Source organism: Schistocerca nitens, chromosome 4 (assembly GCF_023898315.1).
Source record: "Schistocerca nitens isolate TAMUIC-IGC-003100 chromosome 4, iqSchNite1.1, whole genome shotgun sequence".
Taxonomy (NCBI): Eukaryota; Metazoa; Arthropoda; class Insecta; order Orthoptera; family Acrididae; genus Schistocerca; species Schistocerca nitens.
The window spans coordinates 915019820-915040302 of NC_064617.1; the positions used below are offsets into that span (position 1 = coordinate 915019820).

General features: G+C 39.2%; 1 protein-coding gene across 1 annotated transcript in view; it reads right to left on the reverse strand.

Annotated features, from left to right (window-relative positions):
* Window positions 1-6093: 6093 nt before the first annotated feature.
* The window catches only part of LOC126253496 (eukaryotic translation elongation factor 1 epsilon-1), a 33036-nt gene continuing 18646 nt past the window's right edge, over window positions 6094-20483 (reverse strand). The window contains exon 4 of the mRNA XM_049954878.1: window positions 6094-6296. Coding sequence (XP_049810835.1) covers window positions 6165-6296 — 132 coding nt within the window. The 3' untranslated portion in view covers window positions 6094-6164. The remainder of the gene's footprint in view (window positions 6297-20483) is intronic.

A 20483-nucleotide genomic window follows, 5' to 3' on the forward strand; every position in this document is an offset into this window, starting at 1 on the left:
AACAAATCAAGAAGAAACCAGCATAACTATCATTAATGAAAACCCTGACAATTCTGTTCACAATATTAAAGCCCACTGGCAACGAAATACTGATATCTTTGAAAACAATTCAAATGCTGAACATATAAAATTTTTCACCACATTTGGATCTGATTTGTCAAAGCTACAGACTCCGTCGAGTATTACATAATTTACTGTCAAAAAAATAACCAGTGAAAAGCTAAAAAAATTAATGTTGGTTGGTTGGTTGGTTTGGGGAAGGAGACCAGACTGCGTGGTCATCGGTCACATCAGATTGGGGAAGGATGGGGAAGGAAGTCGGCCATGCCCTTTCAGAGGAACCATCCTGGCATTTGCCTGGACTGATTTAGGGAAATCACGGAAAACCTAAATCAGGATGGCCGGACACGGGATTGAACCGTCGTCCTCCCGAACGCGAGTCCAGTGTCTAACCACTGCGCCACCTCGCTCGGTAAAAATTAATGTACCACCTAAATCAATTGCTCGTGTCCATTCATCACACACAAAACATGCCACAAAACAAACATGGATTTGCAGCTCTCAGTCAGTGCACGTGGTAATTACATATCTGTTCACGATTGGAGGAAGCACACCTTAAACTAAACACAAATTTGTAAAGGGAATACGTGTTACAAACCCAAGAGTGTTCAAGGCACTGCTGCCTCCTATTGTCAAAGGAAAAGGAAATACACTACCAGGATATTGCGTGGATTTGATGGACAGTGGAATATACTATAGGAGAGGTGGGAAGGATTCTAGATTGGATGTTTGTTGTTCCCTCATACAATGGTAAATAGTCAACTCCCAGGTGAAGGACAAGGTTCAGTTGATCCCATCTAGTACAATACTGGGCAATGAGTGGAGTGGTCATATGCAGCTGGTTCTTGTGTGTGTGAGGATACAGTGCAGCCAAGGGTATTCTCGTCACTGCAGATGGACCATCCATGATTGGTCAGAGTATATGGCACTGACTTTTTGATGTTGTATTTATTGCTGTCAAAATGCTGGTACTGCTGATAGTGGCATGATATGGACAGAAGTATGGATCGAGCTTGTCAAAGAGGTGGAAGTCAGTGTCCAGGAAGGTGACACATTGGGCAGAGGAGAATCAGGAGAAGCAAACAAGTGAGAGGAGACTGAGGCCTTGTTTACATAGGACTGGGCAATGGAAGCTAAATCATGAGCAAATTCTTAAATTATTATTCAGCACTATCTTTGAGTATGACCACACTAAATTAAATTTCAACAATGAATATCACTGGAATTTTGACAAGCACCACTTGGTTGTTGCCAAATATGCAGATGCAGTATCAGACTGAAGTTTCAGTTACTCAGAAGTACTTTGTAAATATATATATCCTACCACATTTAAAGAAGAATGACTGGAAAAGTTACCACCATGCTTAATTTTAATTATCCTGATACTTCAGACTATTGGCACATTTAAGTCCATGTTTTACAAATGTCTCTGACATGCTCAAAAATGATAGTTCCCCTACGTAAAAGACTTTAATTTCTCTGTACAACAATGGAGACAAATATATGAAACTTAAATATAGTAGTTATATTAACTGCTGTCAAAATACATCATCTAAAGTCTCTTTGCCCTGACCAACTGGCAACTGTGACAAAGCAAACTTCAATACCGAATAGAGTCATAGCTGTCACTTTTGTTGATACTGTAGTCTCCATAGTCCTCTGGTGCAAATTGTTCATATCCTCCTAGCACCATTTTTGCTAATATTATGACTGCAGTGATGGCTGCAACAACTGTTCTTGTATATTACACTCCACGATGTCATGTGTTTATGTTCATATCACACAAAGGAAACTTTTAACAATTAACAAACTGCTTTATATTTTTATTTGACTGAATAGAGTGAATGTTACACATACACTTTAAACAACATACATGTAAAGGCTTCCCCCACAGTTACCTATGATCTGTAAGATGGACAGCTGCACAAACATTAGTAACTTGCTTTTTGGAAAACTTTTTGTACAAGACAACACAGATACGTATTAATTCCATTGGCAATGGTAACAAAAGTACTGATGCATCTCTTAGCATATGTGAGCAGACAATGATGCTACTCACCATATAGCAGAGATGTTGAGTTGCAGATAGGCGCAAAGAAAAAAAGACTCTCACAGTTAAAGTTTTTGGCCATTAAGGCCTTCATCAACAAAACACACACACACACACACACACACACACACACACACACACACACACACACACACACACACGCAAGCACAAGACTGTAGCGTGGTTTCAGTTGCTTGAGACTACAAGGCCTTAATGACCGAAAGATTTAATTGTGAGGGTCTTTTTGTTGTGCCTATCTGCAACTCAGAATCTACACTATATGGTGACTAGCAACTTTCCTTCTCTACTATTGTTACATTCTGTCCTGGATTTTCCATTGTTTGAGCAGATGATGATGTTCATTAGACAAAGCAATTAAAGTGGAATGAACACACTGTAGGATCCACCTATAGAACATTATCTGATGAACCTAGTTAGAAAACGTGTATGTAAAGATGCATCCAAACATAATTAACAGCTCTTAGTATCAACATAATTTTACAGTGATATAGGAAAGACAGATTGCTACTTACCGTAAAGAAAACAGGTCAAGTTGCAGGCAGGCACAATTAAAAGACACTTACATAAAGCTTTCGGCCACAGCCTTTATCAGCAAAACACACACACACACACACACACACACACACACACACACACACACACACACACACACACACACTTGATTTAATTTTACAATGAGTAACACATGATGGAGGCAGGGGATTAATGCAAATGAATTTCAGAAAACATTTACTTATTTTGACAATAAGTACAATTATCAAGTATGTAAAGTTTACATCTGTTATGTACAGGTCAGTAGGTCTACCCTGTATACAGTTAGCAACTGTTAGTCGAGTACGATCAGGAAGTTTTAAAAGTAATGTTGCCTCTCCTTCCCCCTCCCCCCCCCCCTCCAGCAGTAAGCCACTCTCACCACTTATCCACTTGCACAATCAATACAATCAATCCACATTCTCTGAAAATTATTTCGAGCAGTTAGTTCATGAACCCACACAAATAGTGAATGGCTGTGAAAACACACTTGACCTCTTAGTAACAAATAATCCTGAGTTAATAATGAGCATCAAAATGGATACAGGGATTAGTGAACACAGGGTTGTCGTAGTGAGACTGAATATTGTAACCCCCAAATCTTCCAAAAATAAACGAAAAATATACCTATTCAAAACAGCAAATAAAAATTCATTCGACACCTTCCTGAGAGACAATCTCCACTCCTTCCAACTTAATACTATAAGTGAAGCCCAGATGTGGCTTGAATTCAAAGAAATAGTATCGGCAGCAATTGAGAGATTTATATCAAATAAATTAACAAACGATGGAGCTGATCCTGCTTGGTAAACAAAACAGGTCAGAACACTGTTGCAGAAACAACGAAACAAACGTCAAATCTAAAAAGACGCAAAATCTTCAAGATAGGCGATCTTGTACAGAAGCTCAAAATTTAGCGCGGACTTCAATGCGAGATGCTTATAACAGTTTATACAAAGAAACTTTGACTCGAAACCTGGTAAAAAAAATCCAAAGAGATTCTGGTAATATGTGAAGTATGTTAGCAGCAAGAAACAATCAAAGCCTTCTCTGCACGATAGCAATGGAGATACTATCGAAGACAATGCTGCCTAAACGGAGTTACTACACACAGCCTTCTGAAACGCCATCACAAAAGAAGACAAAGTAAATATTCCAGAATTCGAATCAAGAACAGCTGCCAACATGAATAACGTAGAAATAAATATCCTCGGGGCAGTGAAGCAACTTAAATCACTTAATAACATCAAGTCTGCTGGTCCAAACTGTATACCAATTAGGTTCCTGTGTATGCTGATGCATTAGCTCCATACTTAACAATCATATACAACCGTTCACTCGACGAAAGATCCGTACCCAAAGACTGGAAAGTTGTACAGGTCACACCAATATTCAAGAATGGTAGTAGAAGTAATACACTTAATTACAGGCCCACATCATTAACATCGATATGCAGCAGGATGCTGGAACATATATTGTGTTTGAACATTATGAATTACCTCGTAAAAAACGGTCTATTGACACACAGTCAACGTAGGTTTAGAAAACATTGTTCTTGTGAAACACAACTGACTCTTTATTCGTGTGAAGTGTCGGGTGCTATTGCCAACAGATTTCAGATCGACTCCATATTTCTGGAAGGCTTTTGACACTGAACTACACAAGCAGTTTGTAGTGAAAATGCTTGCTTATGGAATATCGACTCAGTTATTTCACTGGATTTGTGATTTCTTGTCACAGTTCATAGTAACTGACGGAAAGTCCTCAAGTAAAACAGAAGTGATTTCTGGCATATCCCAAGGTAGTGTTATAGGCACTTTCGATGTTCCTTACCTATATAAACGATTTGGGAGACAATCTGAGCAGCCATCTTGGGTTGTTTGCAGATGACGCTGTTGTTTATCGAATAATAAAGTCATCAGAAGATCAAAACGATTTAGAAAAGATATCCAAATGGTACAAAAATAGGCAGGTGACCCTAAGTAACTGAAAGTATGAGGTCATCCACATGAGTGCTAAAAGGAATTTGTTAAACTTCAGTTACATAATACATCAGTCCAATCTAAAGGCCATAAATTCAACTAAATACCTAGATATTACAATTACGAACAATTTAAATTGGAAAGAACACACAGAAAATGTTGTGGGGAAGGCTAACCAGAGGCTGCGTTTTATTGGGAGGACACTTAGAAAATGTAACAGACCTACTAAGGAGACTGCCTACACTATGTTTTTCCATCCTCTTTTATAATACTGCTGCATGGTGTGGGATCCTTATCAGATAGGACTGACAGAGTACATTGCAATAGTTCAAAGAAGGGCAGCATGTTTTGTATTATCACGAAATATGGGAGAGAGTGTTACTAAAATGAAATAGGATTTGGGCTGAATATCATTAAAAGAAAGGTGTTTTTTGGTTGTGACAAAATCTTCTCATGAAATTCCAATCACAAACTTTCTCCTCCAAACTCGAAAATATTTTGTTGACACTGACCTTCATAGGGAGAAATGATCACCACAATAAAATAACAGAAATCAGAGCTCCAATGGACAGATACAGGTATTTGTTCCTTCCACGACCTATATGAGATTGGAATAATAGAGAATTGTGAAGGTGGTTTGATGAACCCTCTGCCAGGCACTTAAATGTGTTTTGCAGAGTATCCATGTAGACGTAGATGTAGATCTGTACCACATTGTTCAGATCTCAAAGAAAGTACTGACAAAATGCACCTTTCTTTATCTTTTCACCATGTAAATTGGTTGCAAGTTTTCTTAATGATTCAGTAGTCTTGCTTTTTATGCTGTTCACTTTTTCATCTAGTGTAAATTCTGACCTTTTTAACTTCCTAAATTAATAATTTTCTGGTCTTTGATGAATACAATCATAATATATGTTATGAAGGAATAATTTAGTGTATACTGTATAGTTTTTGTACCATCAAAAAATTCAAGCACAAGTTTTCCTTGACAAAAATGATTTTCATTACATCTGGTGAATGAGAGGAAACTAGATACTGTAATATAAAATGAGCAATAGAAAAGTCAAGTGAATTGGTGAGATTGAAGAATTATAAAATGGCGGTCAAATTAAAAACAAGAACAATGATCTGTTGAGGTCCTGTATAATATGGCGGTCAAATTAAAAACAAGAACAATGATCTGTTGAGGTCCTGTTCACAATGAGGTCATTATACATAGATTAAAATTACTTTGTGATTGACATCTCAGCGAGTCAAGTGGTAGGCGCCAACTTTCATCCAATCACAGTTCTTTCTCGAGCATCACGTGCTCACTGTGTTACTTGTTTGGTACGTACGTGCAGTACTTTGTGAAGTAAGGCTAGCTGTATGCGGCAACAATGCCCCCAGCACTGCAATCTGTCAATCACAAAGTAATTTTAATCAGAAAACTGAGAGAAATTACAAACATCCATCGGAATAATATATTTACAGCGATACTGTCACAGTCAGATGCACAACACAATGATTGCTCACATTCTTTACACATACAACAGCCTTCTGCTGAACATGATTAATTTGTTGTTTTGCCTCAACTTCGTGTCTTGCTGCAAATGGTTGTACCATCGTGAAAGATGTACATATTGTTCCTTTTCTTGAAATGTCAAACTGGACTGAAACACAAAAACAGAGAGAGATATATATGACACTGGTTAACATTGGTCCATGTAATTTAATAACACCTACATTACATCTTAGGCGAAGTCTGTGACCGTTACAAATTGAGTTAAAAAGAAAGACATTGCAGTCAGTCACTACTATCCATATATTAAATTCAAGAACAGGAAGTCACTTATGGGACAATTTATAGAAACTCCTAACACAGTCAAACTCAGTCAACTGCATTTTTGCACAGGCCCCCAGTAGCACAATGAAAGGTACAATCAGTGCAAGCTGTAGTTCATGTGCCAAAACATTTACGAACATTTAATTTCATCTACAGATGTCAATAATTTGGCACTAAATAAGATAGAAACAAAAGACACGTGAAGGGATACAAAAAGTTTCAGAAACACGTTCCTCTCTCTCTCTCTCTCTCTCTCACACACACACACACACACACACACACACACACACACACACACACACACACACCACAATAAAAACCCAAGTTGTTTGATCTACACAAATCACAAAGCTTATTTAGGAAATCCATATCATCAATGACAACAAACAAATAACTGACACTTTCATTCACAGTATTGACTGCAGCAACAGACAAATATATAAAAAAATGTTATGCTGTATTTAGCTGCTTATTTTACATTACACAGAAAGGAAATAATTATAAAATTCCACACGTCAATATATATACTGAATATACTGATAGCTCATTGCATTTTGTGCTCTCAAAACAACCATTTGTGAAAAGACATGTATATCTGCCGACTGAATTTCTAAGGCATGCGATAAAAACCTTTATCTTCCCTTACAACAGTTGAGTCGACCTATCCTCATAGCAGGTGAGTTCCTCTTAACCTTCACCAACCAATCCCTCTTCCTGAAGGAGGAACATACTAGTTCTGATCATTATATGTAGTATTTTCTATTTCAAGTGTTCCTTATTGGCGGTACTTGGAGTTCTGCCACTGAATGAAGGTACTGGCCAGCCATGCTGTCTCCTTTTAATTTTTCTCAACTGAATTACCCTACTGACACAGTATTTAACACTGGTCACGTGTCTCACTGAACCCTTCAGATAAGGACAGCTAGTGTAGCAGTCATATGTTATTGAAACCCATCCAATGTGTGGAACGAATGATTAACACTGTAAATACTGGACTCGGGGATCTCATGTAGTACATTCAAAACCTGGAGCACATCCACCTACTTCTGTGTCTGCATCTTGCTACACAAAGTTCGGCCAAAATAAACAAATAAATAAGTACTATGGCACATAAAGACTTAATGTCTTCGTACAACTACAATCTGTGCAATATTAAAAATACAGGATGAACTTCTGAAAGGGGAAACTGAGTTACATTGTATAAGCAGGCTATCAATGTACTTTCTTGAAACTGGATATGGAATAAGTTTAAAAACAACTGCAGTCAGAACATATGTCATACTACAAAACTTCAGAATATTAGCTGAGTACAGCCTAATCCTTGTTAAGCAACTCCAGCAGCACTGTAATTATTCTTGGAAGTGGTAGCAGCTGTCCTACAAACTTGTGTTGTCTTTTTGTACGATACGGCTCCTGTGTCGGACAATGCAGACACACATAGAGAAGCATGTTTGAGTGTGTATGTTTTCGTTAGCCTGCTAGCTACAAGGAAGGATATTATCCAAAAGGTTAGTGATGTTTTCAATATTTTTTTTATACCCGTCAACTGCTCAAAGCCTCAAACACTCCTGCCACTGCTTGTATTCCACCCTGAACCATTCCAACTGTATAAGACAAGATATTTATAGAAAACCTGAAAGATGCATTCTGTCACCAATTAGCATGTACAGTCAGTCATACCATTCACAGCACCAAAAAAATAAATGTACTGTCCCAGCGAAAAATGAATCCATGTACCAGTAAAGATAACCACTATGCATATAGTACAGGCCTTCAGCAGCAGAATATGTGAGAAAACTGAGACCATTATGCAGCTATTGTTACGTGATTTGGTCAAAATCAATTCACCAAATGTTTAGGGACTTTAACTGAGCATCTAAGAAAGACCATTCATAAGATCATGAGTATATGTTTATGTGACAGTGGTATGTTGTTGTTGTTGTGGTCTTCAGTCCCGAGACTGGTTTGATGCAGCTCTCCATGCTACACTATCCTGTGCAAGCAAGCTTCTTCATCTCCCAGTACCTACTGCAACCTACATCCTTCTGAATCTGCTTAGTGTATTCATCTCTTGGTCTCCCTCTATGATTTTTACCCTCCACGCTGCCCTCCAATGCTAAATTTGTGATCCCTTGATGTCTCAAAACATGTCCTACCAAGCGATCCCTTCTTCTAGTCAAGTTGTGCCACAAACTTCTCTTCTCTCCAATTCTATTCAATACCTCCTCATTAGTTACGTGATCTACCCAGCTTATCTTCAGCATTCTTCTGTATCACCACATTTCGAAAGCTTCTATTCTCTTCTTGTCCAAACTAGTTATCGTCCATGTTTCACTTCCATACATGGCTACACTCCATACATGTTGTTTGTTGTGGTCTTCAGTCCTGAGACCGGTTTGATGCAGCTCTCCATGCTACTCTATCCTGTGCAAGCTTCTTCATCTCCCAGTACTTACTGCAACCTACATCCTTCTGAATCTGCTTAGTGTATTCATCTCTTGGTCTCCCTCTACGATTTTTACCCTCCACGCTGCCCTCCAATGCTAAATTTGTGATCCCTTGCTGCCTTAAAACATGTCCTACCAACCGATCCCTTCTTCTAGTCAAGTTGTGCCGCAAACTTCTCTTCTCCCCAATCCTATTCAATACCTCCTCATTAGTTACGTGATCTACCCACCTTATCTTCAGCATTCTTCTGTAGCACCACATTTCGAAAGCTTCTATTCTCTTCTTGTCCAAACTAGTTATCGTCCATGTTTCACTTCCATACATGGCTACACTCCATACAAATACTTTCAGAAACAACTTCCTGACACTTAAATCTATACTCGATGTTGACAAATTTTTCTTCTTCACAAACGATTTCCTTGCCATTGCCAGTCTACATTTTATATCCTCTCTACTTCGACCATCATCAGTTATTTTACTCCCTAAATAGCTAAACTCCTTTACTACTTTAAGTGTCTCATTTCCTAATCTAATCCCCTCAGCATCACCCGATTTAATTTGACTACATTCCATTATCCTCGTTTTGCTTTTGTTGATGTTCATTTTATATCCTCCTTTCAAGACACTGTCCATTCCGTTCAACAGCTCTTCCAAGTCCTTTGCTGTCTCTGACAGAATTACAATGTCATCGGCGAACCTCAAGTTTTTACTTCTTCTCCATGAATTTTAATACCTACTGCGAATTTTTCTTTTGTTTCCTTTACTGCTTGCTCAATATACAGATTGAATAACATCGGGGAGAAGCTACAACCCTGTCTTACTCCTTTCCTAACCACTGCTTCCCTTTCATGCCCCTCGACTCTTATAACTGCCATCTGGTTTCTGTACAAATTGTAAATAGCCTTTCGCTCCCTGTATTTTACCCCTGCCACCTTCAGAATTTGAAAGAGAGTATTCCAGTTAACATTGTCAAAAGCTTTCTCTAAGTCTACAAATGCTAGAAACGTAGGTTTGCCTTTTCTTAATCCTTCTTCTAAGATAAGTCGTAAGGTTAGTATTGCCTCACGTGTTCCAACATTTCTACGGAATCCAAACTGATCTTCCCCGAGGTCCGCTTCTACCAGTTTTTCCATTCGTCTGTAAAGAATTTGCGTTAGTATTTTGCAGCTGTGACTTTTTAAACTGATAGTTCGGTAATTTTCACATCTGTCAACACCTGCTTTCTTTGGTATTGGAATTATTATATTCTTCTTGAAGTCTGAGGGTATTTCGCCTGGCTCATACATCTTGCTCACCAGATGGTAGAGTTTTGTCATGACTGGCTCTCCCAAGGCCATCAGTAGTTCTAATGGAATGTTGTCTACTCCCGGGGCCTTGTTTCGACTCAGGTCTTTCAGTGCTCTGTCAAACTCTTCACGCAGTATCGTATCTCCCATTTCGTCTTCATCTATATCCTCTTCCATTTCCATAATATTGTCCTCAAGTACATTGCCCTTGTATAAACCCTCTAGATACTCCTTCCACCTTTCTGCCTTCCCTTCTTTGCTTAGAACTGGGTTGCCATCTGAGCTCTTGATATTCATACAAGTGGTTCTCTTTTCTCCAAAGGTCTCTTTAATTTTCCTGTAGGCAGTATCTATCTAATCCCTAGTGAGACAAGCCTCTACATCCTTACATTTGTCCTCTAGCCATCCCTGCTTAGCCATTTTGCACTTCCTGTCGATCTCATTTTTGAGACGTTTGTATTCCTTTTTGCCTGCTTCATTTACTGCATTTTTATATTTTCTCCTTTCATCAATTAAATTCAATATTTCTTCTGTTACCCAAGGATTTCTATTAGCCCTCGTCTTTTTACCTAATTGATCGTCTGCTGCCTTCACTACTTCATCCCTCAGAGCTACCCATTCTTCTGCTACTGTATTTCTTTCCTCCATTCCTGTCAATTGTTCCCTTATGCTCTCCCTGAAACTCTCTACAACCTCTGGTACTTTCAGTTTATCCAGTGGTATAATTATTTAAAACACATGTTAGAACTATTTACTGGGACAAAGTCATTCTTTGACATCAGTAAACATGAAAGAGTACACACCTATTAAGGTACCACGACAGCAACAGTCCCAATAATGGTTAAAGATAATTATTATAACCCCAGCAATGTCCATACATGCCAGGAAACCTCACTGCTCTGTGAACAGACTGAAGACTTTCATCTCTGTAGTGGTCCTGAGACTGTGAACAAGAAAAACTTCTTGTCCTGCACATTTCTCTAGTTCAACAGCTAATGAGAGAACCCCTGTAGGGACACCTGTGGCACTCTGCAGCTTTGAAACATCAGTGAGGTGTTCTCAGATAACACACTTGGTAGCAAATGTCCCAATAAGGGCAGCATCTACTCTCAGTCCAACAAGTAGTCAATCGCCATGATTATTTAGATTTCGAACCCATCTTTTAAGAAGAAGAATTAACCTAATGAGAAACCTAAATGTCAAATGTAGCTTTTCAGTATGTTTTCCTTGATGTTCAGTGCACTGAACATCATGAAAAAAAAGAAAAAAACACTTAAAATCAATGCTTACTTTCTTCTGGAGAAAATTTACAACAAATGTTACACTTCTAGTGCTTTTAACCAACAAGACATTGTTACTATAGCTGAGTAGTAGGATAAAGTAGAAATCCATCCACAAATAATGACTACAGAACAGCAGTCAGAAAAGGGCAAAAGGGGGAGAGGGAGGCAAAAGGGGGAGAGGGGGGCAAAAGGGGGAGAGGGGGGCAAAAGGGGGAGAGGGGGGCAAAAGGGGGAGAGGGGGGCAAAAGGGGGAGAGGGGGGCAAAAGGGGGAGAGGGATGGGGAAAGGGAGAGGGGATGGGGAAAGGGAGGGGAGAAGAATAATGCTGACAGTTATGACGGTATTCCAATTATAATTATGCCTGCCACTTACAAGATTCTCTCTAAAGCACTGCTACACAGAATCAGAAGTTAATATTGATAAACAGATTGCTGAGACCAGGCTAGTTTAAGATTCAGCTTTCCTGTCAAAAACAAATTTCTCAACCTGAAGATCATTATCAGATAAAAGGAAACTAGGAGGTTAGACTATATTGTTGTGTTAGTTGACTTCAAGCATATGATTCTGGTGACCAAGAATCATTATTGAATGTTCTGATGTTTCATTTGATGATACATCCAGAAATTTAGTTAAACAGACACTCTCCAACACAATAGGAAAGTAAAATTCAAGAATAGTATTTCAGAGTCCTTTCAGATAAAGACTGGAGTCGAACAAGGATATGGTTTTTCTCCACCAAATTTTAACTGCATATGAGAAAATGTGAAGCAAGGATGGAGAAAACTGCTGAACAAAAAAGAAGGAAATGAAGACTGCACATTTGTCGACTGTCTGGCTTTCACAATGACTTGGAAATTTTTGCCAAAATCATTTCAGCAATCACGAAGATCAACCACCTTAAAGATACAGCACACACTGTAGGGAAAATTTAGAGAACCAACATTTGAAGCTGACTGCCAAATGACTCCACTGGCGCCAACATACACTGTGCATAAGGACCACGGAGATCAGATACGAGAAATTGGGGCTCATACGGAGGCATAGAGACAGTCGTTTTTCCCTTGCTCTATTTGCAAGTGGAACAGGAAAGGAAATGGCTAGTGGTTGTACAGGGTACCCTCCACCACGCACCATACAGTGGCTTGTGGAGTATCTATGTAGACGTAGATGCACTGCTACAACAAATATTCTTTGAGAAGATGAAATACATCAGCAATTGGCCAGAATGGATTGTAACTACGCACCTGAAAATGTACCTTATATTTTTCGCAAAATTAGCATGTTATTGTAAATGATCAGATATAAAAATTTAAGAGATTTCCACATGTTGGGCCAGAAGATGAAATTGATCTAAGAAACATAGGAGAACACAGACTGAAGGTGAAATAATAATAAAACAGCATAAATAGTTTTTATTCTCTATTATAAAAGCTTCCAGAGTGGATGTTTGCTTTTGCACAAACATCAACAGTTTTTCCTGAAATGGTCTCTGCTCATTTTCTTCTTCTGACTATTGGCTTAACAAATTACTGCTTCTGTTGAGAAGCAGCAGTATTTTCTCACCAGTGAATGGAGTGCTACTCCGATTTATGGAGTTTCTGGACATTAATTTTCTTCTCCCATTCAATTATGTAATTACAAAATCTGAAGAACACTGTTTTCGAAAGCACTGAAAGCACTGAAAAACAAATTTCAATGGTCTCTTGTGGACACTTACAACTGGGTGACCCATACCACTACAGGTAGAACCAACAACATATTTGGAGGTAGAACCAAAAATAATTGTCTACTTGCACTTTACAGGAACATAATCAGTGTGGTCAAAACATACTGATTGGCTTCGTTCCCTGGATTCTATAGTGCCAACATCTGAAAGTTCTCTATGATGGAACGGGCACGTTCTTAGAGCAGATGCAACAACAGTGGTGAATACTAGTTTTTGTTTGAGAGTAAATGGTAACTGGCCAGCAGGACAACCTAGACAGTGATGGCTCAATACCCTGCACAAAGATGTCAAGATATCAGGGCTGCACCCTGAACAGGCACAAGATTGGATAAAATAGCGACAGAGTCAAAACACTGGACCCTGCCAGCATGAGGGACAGACATTGCAGAAGAAGAAAAGAAAATATTGTGGGCACTATAACATGGCAGTCAGCCACGAGTGTGAACAAATGAGTATTTCGAATGCCTGAGGGGTGACAAGCGCTGCAGGGTAAAAAGACCCACGTTCCTCTCACAGGGCAGTCAGCCTACATTTGTGTTGCATTTCTGTGAAAGTAGAACTGACACATGATCATAGGAATCACTGATCCTTTCTAGTGTTGTGGGAGCCTTAATTCAATCCTGTAGTGGACCAGGACTATTCTGTGACAAAACGAGAAGATTAATCGATCTGTTGACGCTATATAGAGGCAAGCAGGAGGGCCGCTTCATTGTGTATGCCCATACTACATGAATCACAGAGGCTGACAGAGCTGCAGCACGAGCGGAGCACCCGAGACCTGGCTTCTATATGGGCAGAGCATGGCACTGGCAAAAGACCACAGCTAATGCACCTGGCAATGAAGAAGGTGAACGCCAGGATGGCCTGTTAACATGAACAACATGCTAATTAACAGGTTGTGACTTCAGTTACATGATGATAAAGTTTGTTGTGCGATATGCATGAAAACAAATTGTCAAACAAATTATAATTTTTAATTAAGCTGTAAAATGACAGAAAATTCTGCACATGAACACTATTATTTAACCTCAATGTGTAAACATTTTACTAGGGACTATGATGCAATATTTTACGTAAATATGATTCGTTATGTTAGTAAAACATTATGAAATCTGCTTTGAGTCTCATTGTGCCACAACGACAAATAGAATACAGACATGTAACTGACTAGCTTCTGTGATTTACTTTCTCAACACTCCCACAAAATCTGATTTCTCTTGTTCTTCTTTCTAATAAATTTATTATCTGTGTGATGTAAAAGCAAGAGAGCCACACTCACTTATGATTTTCCATTCTGTGCCAACAGTGTGTCCCCGCGCAAACACTTCTGACCTGTAAATGTATTGCCGCAAATATTGTCAGGCAACTGTGGCTATTGTCGTACATGTGGCTGCAATTTGTGCTGCCTTAATGTTGCCCCACAACATTATCGGGATAAACTGTTGGCAATATGCTATTTTTACAGCCTGTCTAAATGTACATTTAGATTAGTTGACTGACAAGGTCAGTTGAAATCCAATACATAAGTATACAGCAAGTTGAAATCAATAACAATTAAAAAGAGTATGTTACTGTTCTGAGCGCACATTTTGCACAATGTTAATGAGTATCTCTTAAGAAATTCTGGCATTTTTTTACAGTCCAAGTAATCTAAAAGATCTATGAGAGATGAGCATTGCCGGAGACAAAATAAATGTCAAGGGTGACTTCCAAAGGACATTAAGAAGCTATAGTTATCATGTCAGGGTTATCTTTTAATAGCAGAAATACAATCATATTGAAACATGGTTTTTGGTGAACAGTTCTCTAAAATTAGTCTTGCTTCACATCACTCACTGCATACATGTATAAATTTGCAGAGGAAGATTAGAATGAACAATGATGGGAATATATCTTCAAGATATTCACTCACAGGGCTACTTAACTTTAAAAAAAAGACAAAGTAGAAAAAAGTTCCAACACACAAAGCTTCAAATCTTCCCCATACAGTGGTATTAAAATGCTCAGATGTAAATGTACTGCCAAAGAATGAACATAATAATGCAAGTTAGAAACTAATTCTATCCCAATAGCAGAGAGGTTTTCCAACTGTACAGTGTGCACATATTTCTTCAAAAAACACTTGAAGAGTTGATATCTATGACAATGCAATCAAAATTCACTGAAATTTTCCTGGGATAAAACATTTGTATTCTGACCATAATTACATAACTGAAAAACATGTTTTCAGAAATGTCGTCACTTTATCTGTGGCAAAGGTACTGCAGATGATACACAGTGACATTCTACATCTATATCTATATTCTGCAAGTCACTTTACACACACGTGTAAATTTATTCCGTGACTGTCCAGAAAAGTGATTACAGAGGAACAGTGTGATACAAGTTATTGTATTATACTGCACCAGGGCAAATATTGCATTCTCTTTTCTTCTCTTTTAAAAGGTAAAACAGTTTTGTTTTATGATTCTAAAACTAACGTTCAATCAATCTAAAGAAACAACTTCCTTCTTCTGTTACCAATCCCTATGAACTACACTATAATAAATTTATTCGAACAATACAAAAATTTTTGTTGATATATTACTTCAAAGTGATCAAACTGAGCAGGAAATTTCAGATCCCTAGCTATTCAAAATAAGTGAGCACCACATCAGCCACTCCTACAATTTATCACAAAATTTGGACTCAAGGGTGTAAATTTCACACAACTCTAATGTCTGAAGCAAAGAAATTTTGACTTTGCCAGCATATAGACAGAAGATTATATTCTGTCTAAAGCTACATACATGGTTTTTCGTCACTCAGATTGCCACGTAATCCTGACTTATTTAGTTTCATGATCGAAATAAACCTTTCGCACACGTATGTCGATCCAAACACTTATATAACTTTTGCAGCTTCATTGTGGAGATGGGGAAACTCTTCCCGAGGAAAACCTTCGTAAAATTCCTGGACAGTTTTTACGTTAAAAAATTTGTCCTTTAAACAGGAATTACACTGCAGATCGATCAATTCCATTTGCAAATGCACTGGGGTACTTTCAACTGAAACAGCAAAGGGTCTACAAAATAGTTCAAAAACAGATGTCAGACTGGCAGTGTCCTGAAAACATTTAGAAAATTGTGCCTGTAGTTCCTCCAACACAGAAACGAATTCGTCAGAAGTTGCATTCTCTCTGACTTTAGAGAGCATAGGGCAATGGGCGGTATTCATTTTCATGAGTTGTTCCTTCCACAATGCGAGTTTCTTATTAAATGCATCCACTTTTTTCATCAGATCAGAAATAAGCTGCTACTCACCTTGCAAAGTCTTATTGAGAGTGTTCAAGTATGCAGTCAGATCAACTAAAAAGGTGAGGCCTGCAATCCATTTTGGATCTTCTAATTTTGGCTCTGCCTTTCCTGTTTCCTTCAGGAACTCAACAATAGCGAATCTTAAATTGAAAAATCTTTCGAGGCATGATCCTCAACTTAACCAATGTATTTCCCAGTGGTAAATAACATCTCCGTACTCCTCGTTCAGTTCCATGAGAAACTGTTGAAACTGACGGTGTACTAAGCCATGAGACGTCAAAAAATGTACTGTGGTGACTGCCAACTTCATCACGTGCTCTAAATTAGCATACTTAGCACAAAGAGCTTCTTGGAGTACAAAACAATGAATTCCGTACAAATCTTCTGTCGATCGTCTTAGTTTTTTACGCAACAATGTTACAAGCCCATTTTGAGCACCTCGAATTGCTGGCGCTCCATCCGTGGTGACTGAAACTAACATTTTCCAATTCAGGCCAACGGCTTCAACTGCCTCTTCAACTGCTTTTAGCAAGTCGGTACCCATCGTTGTCTGTTTCATTGGTACTAAATCTAACAGTTCTTCCGTCACGTGCAAATTTGTGTCGACTCCACCAACATAAATCACTAGTTGTGCTGTGTTCGAAATGTCGGTCAACTCGTCCAAAGCAATCGAGAATGCAATAAACTTGCAGGCACTATCAATTAACTGCCTGTAGACATCCGCTGCCATACCAGCTATGCGGCGAGCTATTGTCTGTCTGGAAAGACTGATTTCACTAAACTTCTTTACTTCCAGTGGCGTCAAGAGTTCCGCCGCCTCAACAATACACTCCTTGATGAAATCACCATCACTGAAAGGCTTATTCGCTCTTGCAATTTTGAGCACTATTTTGTAGCTTGCTCTTAAAGACAGGTCACTATGTTTGGTTGCAGGCTAGAAAAAGGAAACAAAAACTGAGAGAACTCTAAATTCAAATTCTAACGACAAATATGTACAAATACAAAAATCAGAAACACAAATATTTAGAAGTGGTACTCGCGTTTGGTCTGTCTCGCTGCATAACACTACGTCTTCTTAATTCCGCCAACTTGTTTGATCTATCAACCCAATTAAATCATTGAGTCCTTTGTGTGTGGTGTTATAATGCCGTTCTATTGCAAATTTGCGGTGGCCGGCGAGTATGTGACTGCATAATAGACACCGAGAACTTTCATCCTTCTCTTCGAAAAAATATTGCAATTCCCATTCAGCTCTGAAGGCTCGTGACGTTGTGTCACTACCCCGCCTCTTTGTGAGCATGTGTTCCATTGCAGCAACCACTGTACAGTACTTATAAACTTCCTACGAATCACTAACAAATAGCGAGGAATAAACATGGCTGCCACTACGAATCAACTAATGCACCGGATGAAAAGATGTCGCATCGCACAGCTAGTCTAATGTCGCGCCGTGCCGAGCAGTGCCGCGAAAGACCGAGGAAAGCCGAGTAGTGGCGAGGTGGTCCGAGTCCTGGACGGCACGCGTGCAGCACATCTGTACACGCGTGCAGTTTGGCACACCATGGTCGTCCCTGCTCTAGACTGGCCTCCTCCTAACTAAAACACGGCCATCACTGGCACTGAGGCAGAACCAGCATTCATCATCAGAAAAAAACAACAGACTTCACTCTGCCCTCCAATGAGCTCTTGCTTGACACCACTAAAGTCACAAATGGTGATGGTTTGGGGATAGTGGAACACATGCCACAGGGTGTCTGGCTTGGAGCTGTCCTGGAAGTAATCAATTTGTAACAGATCATTTCACTGGAGTGTCAAATGCTGCTCAAATTGCTGCTGCAGATACAGTACAATGTGTCAGAGCCCTAATACACTGAACACAATGGTCTTCCCTCTCAGCAGTGGCACGGTAGTGACACATGGCCGTTTGAAGCCTGGTCTTCTTTCAACCATACATTCCTGTGACCACTGCTGCCAGCAATCGTGAACAGTCGCTACATTCCTGCCAAGTCTTCCTGCAATATCGCAGAAGGAACATTCAGCCTCTCATAGCTCTATTACACGACCTTGTTCAAACCCAGTGATGTGTTGATAACAACATCTTTTTCGCCTTAAATGCAGTCTTGACTAACATCAACTCACCAGATCCAATCTTAAAGCATGTAATTCATACACATCTGAATTGCATCCTCATAGTGGCGCTGCTAATGTCTTTCTTATGTGAAATTTGAATAGACATCACCTTTTAGTTGTAGAAATATGCCTACCAACTTTCATTTATGTATCACAACTGCCCCTTGTTGTTGCAGTTTTTTTCTGTCAGTGTATTTGAGAAGGAACACTGCCTTCTTTCAAAGTAGCTAGTTTTCTGCTAATACGCATATGTAAATTAATGAGAAAGTACTTGACATAATAATTATCAGTATGAGTAGGTAGTATAGGTCATAATTTGTTGTATACTTTCCAGAAGTAGTCGGCAGTGGCCCCTTCTGTCTATTAATTTAACGTGACTTGTTTTATATCCTGAAAGCTCTCCTTCACAATGATATTATAATTAATTAATTAATATCACCATGTGGCTCGGTGTTCATCTAGTGTCGCTGTGATGAGCACTAACTCTATTCATCCCCCCCTCTTCATCCTCTCCCTCCCCCCCACCTCACTCACTCTCTCTCTCTCTCTCTCTCTCTCTCTCTCTATCTATCTATCTATCTAGTCATACTTAAGTCCCTCTGTCTGCACCAGGTTGAGCTCACCACATTCCTACCCTGTTACCTTGGGACCTTCACCTCCTGACTTTATATATATATATAAACAAAGATGATGTGACTTACCTAACTAAAGCGCTGGCACGTCGATAGACACACAAACAAACACAAACATACACACAAAATTCAGGCTTTCGCAACAAACTGTTGCCTCATCAGGAAAGAGGGAAGGAGAGGGAAAGACGAAAGGATGTGGGTTTTAAGGGAGAGGGTAAGGAGTCATTCCAATCCCGGGAGCGGAAAGACTTACCTTAGGGGGAAAAAAGCACGGGTATACACTCGCGCACACACACACACACACACACACACACACACACACACACACACACACACATCCATCCACACATATACAGACACAAGCAGACATATTTAAAGACATAAATATGTCTGCTTGTGTCTGTATATGTGTGGATGGATATGTGTGTGCGTGTGTGTGTGCGCGCAAGTGTATACCCGTCCTTTTTTCCCCCTAAGGTAAGTCTTTCCGCTCCCGGGATTGGAATGACTCCTTACCCTCTCCCTTAAAACCCACATCCTTTCGTCTTTCCCTCTCCTTCCCTCTTTCCTGATGAGGTAACAGTTTGTTGCGAAAGCTTGAATTTTGTGTGTATGTTTGTGTTTGTTTGTGTGTCTATCGACCTGCCAACGCTTTCGTTTGGTAAGTCACATCATCTTTGTTTTTAGATATATTTTCCCACGTGGAATGTTTCCCTCTGTGTGTGTGTGTGTGTGTGTGTGTGTGTGTGTGGTATTATTAATTCAAAAAACAGGCATTGTCCATTGCTTAAATGTTCAGCTACGTTTTCAATCATATTTTTAAGTGCATCTTGACTGCTCAACACATCAACTACATGGTAGAGTGGTTAGCTTTACTCTTTGCTTTATTTGAGGTCCATTATTTCATCATACATCTCTCTCAAAACATTATTCTGGATACTGCAACTACTGACTATAAAATATATCCTACGGATAACATTTTATTTTAGCACAGGTAATTGTTCTAAAAACAGCAGATACAGAAATGAAGTGTAAAGATTTCGGCTGAAGCAAACATAATACCTGTAATGGCTACGAAGTCTTTCGCGACGTATTTCTTGAGTAAAAATCTCTCGGTGTACATGCCGCGTCAATTCAGGATAAAACTCCAAGCTTTCGACCACTACCTCCATGGTCGTCGTCAGGGCTAAAACTGACTGTCGTGAACTAGCGA